Genomic DNA, 17,161 nt, shown 5'->3' on the forward strand with positions numbered 1-17,161 from the left:
TGGATGTTGGCAATTTGATCTCTGGTTCCTCTGCCTTTTCTAAAACCAGCTTGAACATGTGAAAGTTCACGGTTCACGTATTGTATATGTATCTTTGTACCTATTTGTATATTTTTGCAGAATGGGTTCCTAGAAATAGAATTGGAATTAGTGAGTCGAAGAGTATATGCATTTAAAATTTTCATAGAAAATTTTCATAGATGAAAATTTCATACTGTCAAATTCTCTCTCCAAAAGTTTGTCCCAATTTATATTCTTTCTTTCATTATGTATTTTTAAAGATTTTTGGTCATACTGTGCAGCATATAGAGTCTTATTTCCCCAACTAGGGTTTGAACCTGTGCCCACTGTGGTGGAAACATGGAATCCTAACCACTGAATCCCCAGGGAAGTCCCCAATTTATATTCTTAACATGGTGTGTGTGAAGGGGCATTTACTCACACTCTTGGCAACTCTAGATAGTATCAGGTCTTTTAAATTTTGCCATTGTTGGTATCTTATTTTAATATTTCTAGTGAAGTTGAACATCTTTTCATCAATTTTTTGGGTTATTTTTAGTGCTGTGAATTGTTGTTCACCTGGAATTTTGGGGGAGATACTGATTTGAAGATGCTATTTTTATGTTCTGGATGGTAATCTTTTAGCCATTTGTATTATATTTGGTCCTTGTCCCTTATCTATTACCTTGTTCATGGGAACTTCTGTTAAATGGAAGATTTACATTTTACATTTTTAGTGCCAAATTTGGCAGTTTTTTAATTTACCTTTCCTGGATTTTATGTGACTGAATTACACAGTATGTGTCTACCTATCTTGTACATTTTTTTTAGTACTTTAGTAATTAAATGTATTTAAAAAATATTTGTGGGTTTGAATATGAAAATAATACAAATACTTTTATCTTATAAAGATTGAAATAATATTTGAATAGAATCTGAGAAGAGGGTCTCAGTTTATGAAAAAAATACAAATCATTCTGAAATGTTATTGCTTTGTTATATATATAAATAATGAATATATTATATTCCTTATAGTCCAGTTATTTGCAATTGGAAGGTCATTATATTTCATGTGTGTGTTGTTTTAGTCACTCAGTTGTGTTTGATCCATTGAGACTCCATGAATTGTAGTCTGCCAGGCTCTTCTGTCCATGGGGATTCTCTAGGCAAGAATATTGGAGTGAGTAGCCTATTGCTTCTTCAGGGGATCTTCCTGACCTAGGAATTGAACCCGGGTCTCCTGCAGTGCAGGCAGATTCTTTACCAGCTGAGTTACCAGGGAATATATGTTTCATATGTAATATTTAAATTATAAATATAATATATAAATTTCATATAACATATTTAAAATTTTTGGAATAGGTAATAATTGCACATGGTCCAAAATTAAAAAGGTACAAAAGGGTATATAGTGATACCATTTTTCGTCTTTATTATCCATTCCATTTCTGTTGTTTATTATCCATTTTCCCCTCATGGAGATAACCAGTTTTATCAGTTTCTTGTGTCTATTGCCAGAGATATTTTATGCATATATACAACGTATTTTTATGTTAATTGATTCTTTTCTTTTTATAGCTTTATAAAGCTGCACCTGCTTTAAATGTAATTTGTTCTTCAGGCTAAAAATCATTCACAGTTCCAGAAGGTAAATTAAAATAATTGATGAATAGAGAGCAGCTGTCAGCAGTAAGAAGGGACACATGCTGCATCCATGCTAGCTGATTAGTAGACGTGACAGGGCCTTGCAGTTAGAAGGTCTTTTCTTTTTTTTTTTTTTAGAAGGGCTTTTCTTTTGTTGACGTAAATGATCTAAAACAAATCTTTCTTTTCTCTTGTTAAACTGACCTTAGAATCAGAGACTTCTGATTATTCCAGACTTGATATTTCCCGCTAAGAAAATATACTTCCTGTTATTGAAATGTGAGTTAAAACAAATGTAAAACTTGAAGGAAAATCATAGAAATTAGACAAACTAAATAACCCTCTTATTTTATGTGTGAAGAAATTGAGGCCAGTAGAAATTAAGTGACTTGCAATGTCACATTGATATTCCTGAAGGACCAGATATTTGTAGTTAGTAATCTGGCAGCAGCATAAGTTTTTGGAAAGCTTTTTTATTTAAGAGCTAGGACGTTTTTCCCCTCCCTCTTTTTTTTTTTTTTTTAAAGGAGAAGTTACAGTAGTCTTACGTTGCAGTTTGCTATTTTATAAAAAATCTTCATAATAACTTCATTTCCTCATCTGCATTTTTGCCAGTAAACTGGAATGGTGAAGCACTATTGTTCAGTGTTAGGCACTCTAATTCTTGGAAAGTTAAAAGAAAGCAGTGTTTATTGTTTAGGATGGGGATAGGGACTAATGGAGCCTTTCTTAAACACTTTTTTTTCTTGACTATAAAATATTTAATGGATGTGCCCTAATTCCCTTAATGCTTTTGAATCATTCTTAGCCTTCTGCATTTTCTTCCTTCCTATTTTGTATTATAAGTTAGTGAAAGTACCTCATTGCAAAGGGACATTTAAATACCTATTTATGTTTGGTTAGAAAGCTGATATTTTTTCATGAAACATTTTTCATATCTATGTATGGAAATATACGTAGAAGTCAATATATTTCTATTACCATTCTTTTTTTTCTTATCTATTGCTAACATTTTACCTTTAATCTTAGATTTCTAAAAATAATTTTATTTTTTTCCCTCTAATACATTCTTTTAATCTTGATTCACTTAGATAGTTATCAGCAGGAATCCATATAGAGACCCCATCTGGAATTTAGTTTCTGTAGATGTTAATTGTATCTTAGTACTAAAATACTGACCTCTGTCTAGCTCATTTCCAGATATATTTACTTATTAAAAAAAACTCTTTTTTCCTTACTTCATTATTGAATATAAGTAAACATTTATTTCTTAGAGGAAAATTCATAGAGTTCACGTTTTGAGATTTATTTTTTAATAGCAAATCTTTTAGTATGAAAATATTGAAACAATCTGATCCTCCCTACCCCAATTTTTTTTCTGTTTTACGTGGAATACACTTTATTGTTGGCCCTATATATTATAAATTCTGCTTGGTGAGCACGCATGTACATGGGCTGGCATATCTACCTAAGATGTTATCAAGGCTGATTTGGCTGAATAGATTGAAGGGCTGGAGCTTTATCCTTTAGAATGACTTTTTTTTTTTGGCCCCGCCATAGGATCTTAATTCCCTGACCAGGGATCAGACCTGGATCATTGGTAGTGAAAGCGTGGATGCCTAACCACTGGACTGCCAGGGAATTCCCTTGAATGGGTTTCATTTTATTTATTTATTTTTCTAATAAGTAGATTAAACATGTATTTCAAGTACTTATTTTAAATGTATATCTTTTTTTTTCAAACTTTTTCTTTTGTGTTAGAGTATAACTAATTAACAATGTTGTGGTAGTTTCAGGTGAACAGTGAAGGGACTCAGCCATACATGTACATGTATCCATCCTCCCCCAGACCTGTCTCCCATGTGCCATCCTGGCACATAACATTGAGTCAAGTTCCATGTACTATACTATAGGTCCTTGTTGGTTATCCATTTTTAATATAGCAGTGTGTACATGACCTTCCCCAACTCCCTAACTATCCCTTCCCTCTGGTGACCATAAGCTTGTTTTCTAAGTCTGTGAGTCTCTTTCTGTCTTGTAAGTAAGTTCATTTGTATCATTTCTTTTTAGATTCCAGGTATAAGGAATGTCATACAATATTTCTCTTTGTCAGTTGGACTGACTTCTCTCAGTATAACACTCTCTAGGTCCATCCGAGTTGCTGCAAATGGCCTTATTTCATTCTTTTTAACAGCTGAATATTATTTCTTTGCATGTATGTGCATCTTCTTTGTCCATTTCTCTGTCGATGGACATTTAGGTTGCTTCTATGTCTTGGCTATTGTAAGCAGTGCTGCAGTGAACATTAGGGTGCATCCTTTTGGATCATGTTTTTCTCCAGATGTATGCTCAGGAGTAGGATTGTAGGGTCATATGATAGCTCTATTTTTAGTTTTTTAAGGGCCGTCAATACTGTTCTCCATAGTCGACTTGATGGACACGAGTTTGTGTAAGCTTCCGGAGTTGGTGATAGACAGGGAAGCTTGGTGTGCTGCAGTCCATGGGGTCTCAAAGAGTCGGACACGACTGAGCGACTGAACTGGACTGAACTGATACTGGCTGTGCCAATTTACATTCCCACCAACAGTGTAGGAGGGTTCCCTTCTCTCTACACCCTCTCCAGCATTTGTTGTTTGTGGATTTTTTTGATGATAGCCATTGAATGGCTTTTAGAAGAGTTGCAAACAAAATCATCTACTCTACTTTTTTTTCCTTGTAGGATAATTGCTCTACAATATGGTGTTGGCCTTTGCCATATATCAACATGAATCAGCCACAGGTATACATAGGCCCCTCCCTCCAGAGCCCCCAGCTCCCATCTCCCACCTTATGCCATCCCTCTAGGTTGAGCTCCCTGTATTAAACAGCAAATTCCCACTTGCTATCTGTTTCGCATGCAGTAATGTATATGTCTCCATGCTGTCCTCTCAGTTTGCCCAGCCTCTCCTTCCCCTGCTGTGTCTACGAGTCTGTTCTCTGTCTGTGTCTTCATTGCTGCTCTGCTACTCTGTACTTTTTAAGAGACATTTCTTCATTGACTTTTTTTTTGCATCTTAAATTAATTCAAGTAATAATTATGAACATTTATATACTGTCTGTCACATTAAAAATAATATTAGTGGTTCCTAAGCTCAGCAGTGGCCACAGGACTGGAAAAGGTCAGTTTTCATTCCCATCCCAAAGAAAGGCAATGCCAAAGAATGCTCTAACTACCGCACAATTGCACTCATCTCACATGCTAGTAAAGTAATGCTCAAAATTCTCCAAGCCAGGCTTCAGCAATACATGAACCGTGAACTTTCACATGTTCAAGCTGGTTTTAGAAAAGGCAGAGGAACCAGAGATCAAATTGCCAACATCCATTGGATCATCGAAAAAACAAGAGAGTTCCAGAAAAACATCTATTTCTGCTTTCTTGACTATGCCAAAGCCTTTGACTGTGTGGATCACAATAAACTGTAGAAAATTCTGAAAGAGATGGGAATACCAGACCACCTGACCTGCCTCTTGAGAAACCTGTATGCAGGTCAGGAAGCAACAGTTAGAACTGGACATGGAACAACAGACTGGTTCCAAATAGGAAAAGGAGTCTGTCAAGGCTGTATATTGTCACCCTGCTTATTTAAGTTATATGCAGAGTACATCATGAGAAACGCTGGACTGGAAGAAGCACAAGCTGGAATCAAGATTGCTGGGAGAAATATCAATAACCTCAGATATGCAGATGCTGCTTCTGTTGCTGCTGCTAAGTCATGTCAGTCGTGTCCGACTCTGTGCGACCCCAGAGACAGCAGCCCACCAGGCTCCGCCGTCCCTGGGATTCTCCAGGCAAGAACACTGGAGTGGGTTGCCATTTCCTTCTCCAATGCATGAAAGTGAAAAGCGAAAGTGAAGTCGCTCAGTCATGTCCGACTCTTAGCAACCTCATGGACTGCAGCCTACCAGGCTCCTCTGTCCATGGGATTTTCCAGGTGAGAATACTGGAGTGGGGTGCCATTGCCTTGTCCGGATATGCAGATGACACCACCCTTATGGCAGAAAGTGAAGAGGAACTAAAAAGCCTCTTGATGAAAGTGAAAGTGGAGAGTGAAAAAGTTGGCTTAAAGCTCAACATTCAGAAAACGAAGATCATGGCATCCGGTCCCATCACTTCTTGGGAAATAGATGGGGAAACAGTGGAAACAGTGTCAGACTTTATTTTTTTAGGCTCCAAAAACACTGCAGATGGTGACTGCAGCCATGAAATTAAAAGACGCTTACTCCTTGGAAGGAAAGTTATGACCAACCTAGATAGCATATTCAAAAGCAGAGACATTAGTTTGCCAACAAAGGCCCTTCTAGTCAAGGCTATGGTTTTTCCAGTGGTCATGTATGGATGTGAGAGTTGGACTGTGAAGAAGGCTGAGCACCGAAGAATTGATGCTTTTGAACTGTGGTGTTGGAGAAGACTCTTGAGAGTCCCTTGGACTGCAAGGAGAGCCAACGAGTCCATTCTGAAGGAGATCAGCCCTGGGATTTCTTTGGAAGGAATGATGCTAAAGCTGAAACTCCAGTACTTTGGCCACCTCATGCGAAGAGTTGACTCATTGGAAAAGACTCTGACGCTGGGAGGGATTGGGGGCAGGAGGAGAAGGGGACGACAGAGGATGAGATGGCTGGATGGCATCACTGACTCAATGGACTTGAGTCTGAGTGAACTCCGGGAGTTGGTGATGGACAGGGAGGCCTGGTGTGCTGCGATTTATGGGGTCGCAAAGAGTCAGACACGACTGAGTGACTGAACTGAACTGAACTGAACTGAAGCTAGTAGAATCTTACTGATTTATAGTCTCCCTGAGGGAAGAGGAAGAGGCATTTATTACTGAATTCTACTTCTCCGAATTAGAGGAAAATCTTAGCTTTGTAGTGACTAATAGTTTAAGGAGATTAAAAAATGTTGATGGATTATGCTTTTATATGTTATCTTTAAAATATATACAGCTAGGATTTTGGGAGCTTCTTCAAATGCTGCAGTAACAGAGGGTGTGTTCAAAAATTATAATTCTAAAATATAGTCATTATGTACCTGTGTTTTATGTTGTATCTAGCAACAGTAAAGTTTATAAGAGTTAAAATTCTGGTTTGGATAATTAAAGTATACTTTTCTACTGGGAATTCTACAGTTTAGAATTAAAACTTATGTTTTAAATTAATTTTTTAAAACCCTGAATAATTCCGGTTAATTAAGGTATATTTTTTGCATCTATTCAAAATCTAAGTATAAAATCATCGTAAAATATGTATTGTTGGAATATACTACTTCTCTTAGGCTTTATTGACTGATCAGAAATGATGGCAGTGTGAAACTTGTGGTTATGATTTAAATTTAAGTGGGACTGTTGCCATAGATTCAAAGTATAATAACTCCAGAGTTACTTAGTATTAAACTGAGTGTTGAATAATATGAGGCCTATAAACTATTTAATATCATTGTATGTATTGAATGTTAGAAAGTTATGGTCTCAATTCTATATTAGGTTGTGTAATTGGTATATGGTGATTTAAATGAAGTGCCCTCTAAGAACTTTTGAGGCAGCTTTTCAGTTATTTTTCTGGGAGTTAAATTAGCAGTGGCTCATTGGTAAAGGATTCTCCTGCCAAAGCAGGAGACGTGGGTTTGATCCCTGGGTCAGGAAGATCCCTTGGAGGAGGAAATGGCAACTCACTCCAGTATTTTTGCCTGGGAAATCACATGGACAGAGGAGCCTGGCAGGCTTCACGGGGTTGTAAAGTGTTGGGCATGACTTAGTGACTAAACAACAACAATTCTTTTCTAGTAAGAACTATCTGAAGATTTGGGGAATGCTAAAATCAGTGTGCTCTAGGAATAATCTCAGAGAGACAATTGTGAAATATGATCAGAATTTATTGAATGGAAGTATCATTAATTTTATCGTACAAAGTCTTTTGAACAAAGTCTATGAACAGAAGGGTAGTCAGCTCAGAAGACAGCAAAGGGAAACCCAAAGCATGAGGAGTTGGGTGACTGGCCTGTTGGGGGAGAATTTGTGATTTGTCTGTTTCCTGAGGTAGGCATGTCCTTACTGTGGAGATGGATGTATGAGATTAGCTTAGTCTGATGTCATTACTTATTTGAGTCCTAATTACTTTCCCGTGCTCTGTCCTTGGTTTAGTGCCTTCTTCACCTAAGAGAAAAAATATACTAATCTGATGAGCATTCTAGTCTGCCACATGATTGTAATTAATTCTCATTATGAAGAAATGAATTGTCAAAATAGTAAACAAATTGAAAAAAATAAACCTGTATGCATACATGTATATATTTATATTTCTGTGCATTTGATTAAAGATAATTGGTCCTGTGGGAAAGATGCTGTTTTATCTGATCACGTTTGTTTGCAACCAGTCTCCTTAGCTTGCTATTCTTTTGTATTGCTCTGAGCCTGGACTTTTGAAAACTGCAACAACTTAGGGCATTTAAGTTGTGTGGTCTCATCTTTAAAATGAGAATGTTGACCTAATGCTCTTCAGAATTCCTCTTAGTTCTAATTCTTCATGATTAACTTGTGAGCTCAGTTGTATCACTGCAGACTTAACAGGTAAGAGAAGGGATTTGAAAGAACTGAAATATCATTGATGTTTATGTTGATAGTACCAATATTACTTAAAGTTGCGCTTTTCAATCAGCCTTGTTTTATTTGGTTCCAAAGTACAGAGTACAATATTTTACATGTTGCTGCTACATTCTGTAAACTTCTTAAGGACAGAGTGAGTACAGGACAGTGTATATCACAAAGAAAAGATATCCAGTGCTTATTGAATGAGTATATAGGACATAGCTAAACATGGTTTGGATATTTGTGACTTTAAAAATATTCTTTATTGCAAATTTTATACATATGTATGAGTAGACAGAATAATATTATCTTAGTTCATCTGAGGTGCTGTAATAGGATACCATAGACTCGGTGACCTATATATAGAAGAAATTTAGTGCTCACAATTCTAGATGCTGGGAGTCAGAGATAAGGATGCTAGCATGGTTAGGTTCTGTGAGAGACCTCTTGCTAGTTGCAGACTGCTGAGTCACATTGTATTCTCCTAAGAGAGAGGGGTAAGCTAGCTTTCTGGGGTCTCTTTTACTTTTTAATTATTATTTTTTTTTTTAATTTCATTTTTCATTTTTATTTGGCCATGCCGAGAGGCAATGCAGGATTTTAGTTCCCCAACTAGGAACTCCTGGTTGCCCATTGCAGTAGAAGCGTGGAGTCTTAACCACTGGACCACCAGGAAAACTGGGGTGTCTTTTACAAGGGCACTAATCCTAGTCATGAGGGCTTTGTCCTCATTACCTAATCACCTCCCAAAGGTCTTTCCTCCTAATACCATCACTTAACATATGAATTTTGGGAAGACACTGATGTTCAGACCATAGCAAATATTATGAACCTCCATTTACCTATTACCCTACTTTAATAGTCATGATTATTATTCTTTACTTCCTGCCATGTGCCTGTTGTATTATTTTGAAGCAAATCTCAGACTTCATATCAATCTGTAATTCCAATGTATATCTCTCGAAGATAAACACTGAAAAAAATCATAGCTATACCTATATCATACCTCAAAGAATGACTTGGTTTTGACAAATATTACATTAATTTCACTTTGAATACCTGTACTAATTATTTCCAAGAAACTTGTTATGTGTAGTCTCCATGTAGTTAATAATGCTTAGAAGTAAAACAGTAGAACTAATTTTTGTTTTTATTTTGTTTAATATTTAGGCTATCGACATGACGGCTGAAGAAACAGTGAATGTAAAAGAGGTCGAAATCATTAAGCTAATCTTAGACTTCTTGAATTCAAAGAAGCTCCATATTAGTATGTTGGCCCTTGAGAAGGAAAGTGGAGTCATAAATGGCCTGTTTTCTGATGATATGCTTTTCCTGAGGTACGATTTCATTATCACTGTAAGGTTTGTAGCTCATTCCAAGAAATGTTAAGTATTAATAAGATAATAGGTACAATATAGGTAGGTGTTTATAATCATGAAAAGTAAGTATAATTTTTTAAGGTTTATTTCTATAATGAGACTTTACAAAATAAAGTTTTCTGTAGAATATTTTCAGGAGTAAGATCCAAAGATTCATTAAAAAGAGTCACAACTCTATTATGGTTGTGGCATCATGTAAAAGATACTCTATTAAGAAATCAGAGACTGTAAACTTAAAATATTTCTGAAATATCTCTTGTGGCTGTAGAAATAAAACATACTCATATAAATATATTCTTTGTAGAAAATATAGAAAAATAAGAAAAATCACCTCAACGTCCACACATAGTTTTTGATGCATATTAAAAAACCAGCAATTTTGTTTTGCTTTTATAATTTGTATCCTATTCTGTCCATTAACATTATAAGAATTCTCTGTGTGATTATAAATTTTTGCTTTTAAATTGTTCAGTTTACTTAATTTCCTAATAATTTCCCTATTTTTAGACAATTAAATTGTTTCCAGGTTTTCTTAAATGCTCTACTGAGCATCTTTCATACATATGACCTTTTCTGTATCTTGGATTATTTCCTTAGAACAAGTTTCTTGGAGATGGAATTGCAGAGCAAAAGGGAGTTAACATGTTTGCCAAAATGGAAAGCTAAATATATCCTTCCTTGAATTGGATGGAAAAAGAAAAACCCAAATTTCCAGACAGAGATGTATTCTGTGCTTATGTGGTACCAAATGTCCTTGACAGGGAGTACAGATTCTTGGATATGTAGCATTTTGTGAAATGAAAATGAAGTGTTTCTAACTCATGAAGAAGGAACTTTTTAAAAAGCTTTATTATATCAGGAAAGTTTATTTAAATTCATTGCACTTCCCTGTATTTAATATGAATGTCACTGAGCCCTAGGGAGCTTAGTCAATGAAATGTGTAGCAGGAACCAATACTAAGGCAGTATTCTTTGGGCTTTGTCTTTCAAGTATTGCTATTCCTGGAATTTAGTAGTGGCTCTCTGATATCCCTCTGCAGAAACCCGTTGGTTTGTGGTGAAGTTTTACTGGTCTAAGGTGAAATGCAAAGAGTTAAAGAATAGGAAATTTTTCATTAAACTAAATGTATTCTTCTAATGTATTCATCTTAAAGGGCCCACCTTTGAAATTATATCCTTCCTACTTTTTAAATGTTAAAATGTCCCTTTATAAAATGATTGTTATATATTGTGATTGCTTTTTATTACTATTCATTCTTTGTAGAATTTTAAAAATTGACAATCTTATGTAGATCTTCTTGCTTGTTTCTTCCTTTTTAAATTTTTTGTTCTGAAAATGTGTAAGTAGGGAAATAACTTTTAAGAAAGAACAGTAATCTAAAAGCCTTATAACTTTTGGAAGTTCCCATAGACCACTTAAGTCAGAGAAACCTGGTATTATTCATTACTGTTTTCATTCTCAGAATGTAAACTTTAGTATATATTAAATTTAGTTAGATGGCCTCCAAGATGTTGAAGTCACATTTAGAGCAGTTTTTCAGCCTTAGTGCTGTTAACATCTTGTTGTGTGAGTGTGGGAGTTGTCCTGTGCATCGCAGGATGTAGGATATTTAGCAGTTCCTCTCACCCATACCCTGTAAATGCTGGTCACACCCCAGTTGTGACAACCAAAAATGTCCCCACACAGTGCCAGATGTCTCCAGGGGGCAAAGCTGCCCCAAGTTGAGACCCACTGACTTAGACTGGGACACACCTACACACTGGCCCCTAAATAATACAGAATAACTTTAATAGTGGGGAAATAAATAAACTTTTCGATTTAGTTCAGTGTTTTTACATAGGTGAAGAAAAACATTTTAGAATTAGGAGTGGGTGCAGGTTCAGAGATTCTTCTCAAATAGCATATGTTGTTACAAATAATTTATGGGAAAAGTTAATTTTATTATGGTGGTTAAGGAATCAAGTAAAATATTAATCTTATTACCTGCTTTGTGATGTTCTAATGCTATCTTGTCATCTATTCTGCTTTTAACTAGTGTAACATAAATTTGATAGCAGGCATGGATTTTTCTTTATATAGGCAACTAATCCTTGATGGCCAATGGGATGAAGTTCTTCAGTTCATTCAGCCTCTAGAATGTATGGAAAAATTTGACAAAAAAAGGTAAGATTTCATATGAAACTTTCTGGTATCTTATCGTTGGTAGAAGTGTAGCAAGACAAAGCAATAAACAAAAATTTAAAAACAAGACTGTTAGCTTTCCTAGCACATAGTACCCTCAGTCCCATTAAGTTGGAGCATTTCTAGAGGACAGCTTGCATGTACTTCAATTAGTTTACTATCTGATATATAAAATTAGTCAACGGTGCCTGTATATAAAACATCACAAGGGACTATCTGAAGCAGTTGTTTCTTCATAATACTACAAAGATTTTAGAGATGTCATTCCATTGTTTCCTGACCTCCATTATTTCTGACAAAGAGTTATTTTTAATTCACTTGTATATAATGTTTCTTTTTTTCTTCTTCTACTAGCTGCCTTCAAGATTTTCTCCTTGTCATTGGTTTTCAGCAGTTTGATTGTGCCTATGTGTGATTTACTTGGAGAAGGCAATGGCACCCCACTCTAGTACTCTTGCCTGGAAAATCCCATGGATGGAGGAGCCTGGTAGGCTGCAGTCCATGGGGTCTCTAAGAGTTGGACACAACTGAGTGACTTCACTTTCACTTTGCACTTTCATGCATTGGAGAAGGAAATGGCAACCCACTCCAGTGTTCTTGCCTGGAGAATCCCAGGGACGGGGGAGCCTGGTGGGCTGCCGTCTATGGGGTCGCACAGAGTCGGACACAATTGAAGTGACTTAGCAGCAGTGATTTACTTGTATTTTTCCTGCATGGGGTTTACTGAGGTTTTTGGATCTAAGTTAATGTCTTTCATCAAATTTGAGAAGTTTTTGGCAGTTATTTCTTCAAAAATTTTTTCTGCTCCTTTCTCTTCTCCTTCTAATTATATAGTATTAGATTGATATTGTTCCACAGTTTTGAAGCTTTGTTCCTTTTTTAAAAACATTTTTTCTGTGTATTCTTTAGTCTTGATTTACCCTCAACATTTATTGACACTTCCTTCAGTTAGTAATCTGCCCATAAACAGTGAATTTTTCATTTCAAATATTGTACTTTTTGGTTGCAGAATTTACTTTTATTTCTAATTTTTCTGCTGAGATATTCCTGTTTGTTCATTGTGACTATATTTCCCAATAAAGTCCTTGAACTTATTTTTAGTAACTGTTCACTAATAGTTCTTATTTGCTAATTCCAACTTCTGGGTTACGTCAGGCTCAGTTTCTACTGATTGCCTTTTCTCTTAACTGTAAGTCACTCTTTTTTTCACATGTCTCATCATTTTTTAAAATATATTCTGCACATTGTGGATTCATTGTTGAAACTCTGGATTTCCGTTATCTTCTTTAGAAAATTATTGATTTTTATTCATACAGGGAGTATACTTTGTTATACTCAGAATGCAAAGTCTGTCCCTCACCTAACAGACGTCAGTTGAAATCTCTGCTCAGTTATTTAACCTTCAGTCTGCTGCTTTTGCTGGGCTGTTTGGAGTCTCCCTTGCATCTTCAGTTTTAGGTATGGCCAAGGTTTTAGGCACAGTTTATATAGTAGATTTTGATATATTGTTCATTGTGGTTTCCTCTTGTTTTGGATCCTCCTACCCTCTCTGCCACTTTTCAGGAGTTCTGGCATACCAGACCTTTTTCTGACTTCTCAAAAATCTGTAAAGCTGTAGCTTTCTGCTTGAGTTTTAGCTCACGCTGTGTGGATTGGGGAGTACCTCAACTGGAAGGCCCTATACCCTTGAATCTCACTCCCTAAAGTTCCCTTTTTTCATGTATTGACTTCCCTCTAGTTGTGCTAGCCTTTTTTTTTTTTTTCCCTTTTGGTGCTTTCAAATAATTTTGGGGTTTTATCTAGGGTTTAATTGTTATTTGCAGAAAAGTTAGCCAGATACAAATTACTCCACCATTATCAGAAGTGAAACTTCCTGTTAGTTTCTGATTCTCCATAATTCATGCTATTTGATACTTTTTGGCTTTTGTACATTGTTTATTTACCTGGAATACTGTTTCTTACATCATCTTCTGCCTTTACATAGCACATGCTTGATCATCTTCCAAGAGTCAGTTCTTGTAAGACCCTCACCGTTCCTTGTAGACTTGGTTTAATACTCCTTCAAAATCTTTCTCTGTGTTAGTTACTCAGTCGTGTCCGACTCTTTGAGACCCCATGGACTATAGCCCTCCAGGCTCCTTTGTCTGTGGAATTCTCCAGGCAAATATTGCAGTGGGTTGCCATTCCCTTCTCCAGGGGATCTTCCTGACCTAGGGTTGAACCCCGGTCTCGTATTACAGGCAGATTCTTTACTGCTGAGCTACCCAGGAAACCCAGAGCCTTGCTGAATCCTATACATATTCCATGGAATTATTTAGATGATTCTCTTCTTTTTGTTTTTTAAGTTGAAGTATAGTTGATTTATAATACTGTGTTAGTTTCAGGTATATAGCATAATGATTCAGTATTTTTGCAGACTATATTCCATTATAGCTTATTACAAATTCTCTGTGCTATACAGTTAATCTTTGTTGCTTATCTGTTTTATGGATAGTAGTTTGCATCTGTTAACCTCATACCCCTAACTTATCCCCCACCACCAACTTTAGTAACCACAAGTTTGTTGTCTATGACTGTGAGTCTGTTTTGTATATACGTATATTCATTTATGGGAGAAGGCAGTGGCACCCCACTCCAGTACTGTTGCCTGGAAAATCCCATGGCTGGAGGAGCCTGGTGGGCTGCAGCCCATGGGGTCGCTAAGAGTCAGACACAACTGAGGGACTTCACTTTCACTTTGCACTTTCATGCATTGGAGAAGGAAATGGCAACCCACTCCAGTGTTCTTGCCTGGAGAATCCCAGGGACGGAAAAGCCTGGTAGGCTGCAATCCATGGGGTCGCAGAGTCGGACACGACTGAAGCGACTTGGCAGCAGCATATTCATTTATGTTATTTTTTAGATTCCACATATAAATGTTATCACATAGTATTTGTCTTTCTTTGACTTATTTCAGTAAGCACAATATTCTCTAGGTCCATCCATGTTTTTGCAGATGGCAATATTTTTTGTTTTCCGCTTCCTTATATGACTTCTTTTTTTAAAATTTTTATTGGAGTATAGTTGGTTTACGATGTGTTAGTTTCAGGTACACAGCAGAATGATTCAGTTATACATAGACATATATCCATTCTTTTTTAGATTCTTGTCCTGTGTGAGTCATTACAGAATATTGAGTAGAGTTCTCTGTGCTAAACAGTAGGTCCTTATTAGTTATCTGTTCTATATATAGTAGTGTGTATATGTCAATCCCAATCTCCTACTTTATCCCTCTTCCCTTTTTCCCACTGTTATGATTAAGATTGTTTTCTACATCTGTAACTCTGTTCCTGTTTTTTAAATAAGTTCATTTGTACTATTCTTTAAGATTTCACTTATAAGTGATATTATGTGATACTTGGCCTTCTTTGACTTACTTCAGTCAGTGTGACAATCTCTAGGTCCATCTGTGTTGCTGCAAATGGCATTATTTCATTCTTTTTTATGGCTGAGTAATAGTTATTGTGTGTGTGTATATACACACCATAACTTCTTTATCCAGTCATCTGTTACTGTGCATTAGATGAGTTGCTTTCATTAGATGCCCTTCTTTTTAAAGGCAGGGATTTTGTTTTATTGGCAAAACAAATGTTTATATTTGCTGTTATAACAATGGTTGGAAGAATGACTGTGAAGGTTCATTATTATTTTCTTTCAGCCCTTAGAAACACTTTTCTTTAAAGTGCTTAAGGCACTCAACATTTTTTGATTCATAGACAAGTCAAGTAGACTCTCCCTTTCCCCTCTCTGAAAAATACCTTTAAAAAAAATTTAAATCTACAGTTATTTTATGGCTTTTTAGCAGTTTTATTCATTTCATTCTACCCTTTCATCTCCATTTTTATAAGACTTTTCTCATGTTTGAAAAGAAAAGACATATTTTGGGAAATAAAATATTTGGAATATAAAATGTTTTGATTTCATGTTAGATGAGTTTTGACATCTTCCATAAAAACTTGTTTGCTTAGAAATAATATTTCAAATAAAAACCCTTCCTTTGAGTATTAAATTGTGATTACTTGCTATCTTTTAATTGTGGCTTATGAGTGATTGAACATACACACACAGGGCTTCAGTGTGATTAGCCTTATAAGATATTTTTAAGAATTTTTTGAAAGCAAAGGTACTTACAGTAACTAGTAAATACATTTGATTTATGAGACATTGGGAAATTAATTTTTTAAAGTCTTTTTTAAAAGGAATAATTGATCCTATAAGAAAAACTTGGCCTATTTTGCTTTAGGAGCTTGAGTTTCATTTTTAGTCATTGACATTGCTATAGTGAAAGGCAGTGAAAGTGTTAGTCACTCAGTCGTGTCTGACTCTTTGCAACCCCATGGACTATAGCCTGTGCTATAATTCAACTTTTAATCATTTTAATGTTTCATATTTTATTTTTCACAGGTTTCGTTATATTATCCTGAAGCAGAAGTTTTTAGAAGCTTTATGTGTTAACAATGCAATGTCAGCAGAAGATGAGCCCCAGCATGTAAGATTTTTATTCCTGAAGGTTTGCGCCATAGTCTTGTTTCAGTCATAAGTATTTTATTCACTAAAACAAAAGATTCGTGTCATGAGTTAAAGTTTTTATGAGTGGTGGTGGGGCAAGATCTGTTGTTTTACGGGTGTAGTACTTTCAATCTGTAGTGCTTCTGGATTTGTTCTGTGATTTAGGCAAAGATGATACACACGAATGGCTGTTTGGTTGGAGAGTGTGTGCCCCTCTTGTTTAAGGTGATCTAGATAGCCGAAGATGTTTGACTTGATGAGTATATCATTGCTTCTTTTCTTATCCCAGAAGTGAATTATGTTTACCTCTTATTTCTGTCTTTTCAGTATTTTCTTTGATCCAGAGATTTTTTTTTTAAAACCCTTTATTTTTTGGCTGTGCAGTACAACTTGTAGGATCTTAGTTTCCCAGCTAGAGGTTGAACCCAGGCCCTTGGCAGTGAAAGCGCAGAGCCCTAACCACTGACAGCCAGAGAATTCCCCAGAGGTGTTTCTTAATAGAATGTTTATTTTTTAATGACAATTTAGATTTAATGATATTAAATTCTTTTTGGTTAGAGAGTTACTTTTAAAGTTTTAATATTAGTATTGTTGCATCCAAAACCAAAGAAACTTTTATTAAGTGCTAGTAAGTAATCATTGAAATAGTAGAGAAATGCTTGCCAGGTAATGATGTTTAAAGATAGAAAGAGGTACTTCCCTGGTAGTCTAACAGTTGAGACTCAGCACTTCCACTGCAGAGGATTTGGGTTTGACCCCTGGTCAGGGAACTAAGCTTCCACATGCCAAAT

General features: G+C 35.9%; 1 protein-coding gene across 4 annotated transcripts in view; it reads left to right on the forward strand.

Moving 5' to 3' along the window:
* WDR47 (WD repeat domain 47) overlaps positions 1-17,161 on the forward strand; it is a 62,199-nt gene that overhangs the window by 13,083 nt on the left and 31,955 nt on the right. For 2 of the 4 annotated variants that reach the window (XM_061410972.1, XM_061410968.1), the window contains exons 2-5: positions 4,364-4,423; positions 9,432-9,598; positions 11,721-11,804; positions 16,266-16,371. In XM_061410972.1, coding sequence (XP_061266956.1) covers positions 4,409-4,423; positions 9,432-9,598; positions 11,721-11,804; positions 16,266-16,371 — 372 coding nt within the window. In that variant the 5' untranslated portion in view covers positions 4,364-4,408. The remainder of the gene's footprint in view (positions 1-4,363; positions 4,424-9,431; positions 9,599-11,720; positions 11,805-16,265; positions 16,372-17,161) is intronic. The other 2 variants (XM_061410969.1, XM_061410970.1) reach the window with 2 other exon arrangements.

This window comes from Bos javanicus, chromosome 3 (genome assembly GCF_032452875.1).
Source record: "Bos javanicus breed banteng chromosome 3, ARS-OSU_banteng_1.0, whole genome shotgun sequence".
Taxonomy (NCBI): Eukaryota; Metazoa; Chordata; class Mammalia; order Artiodactyla; family Bovidae; genus Bos; species Bos javanicus.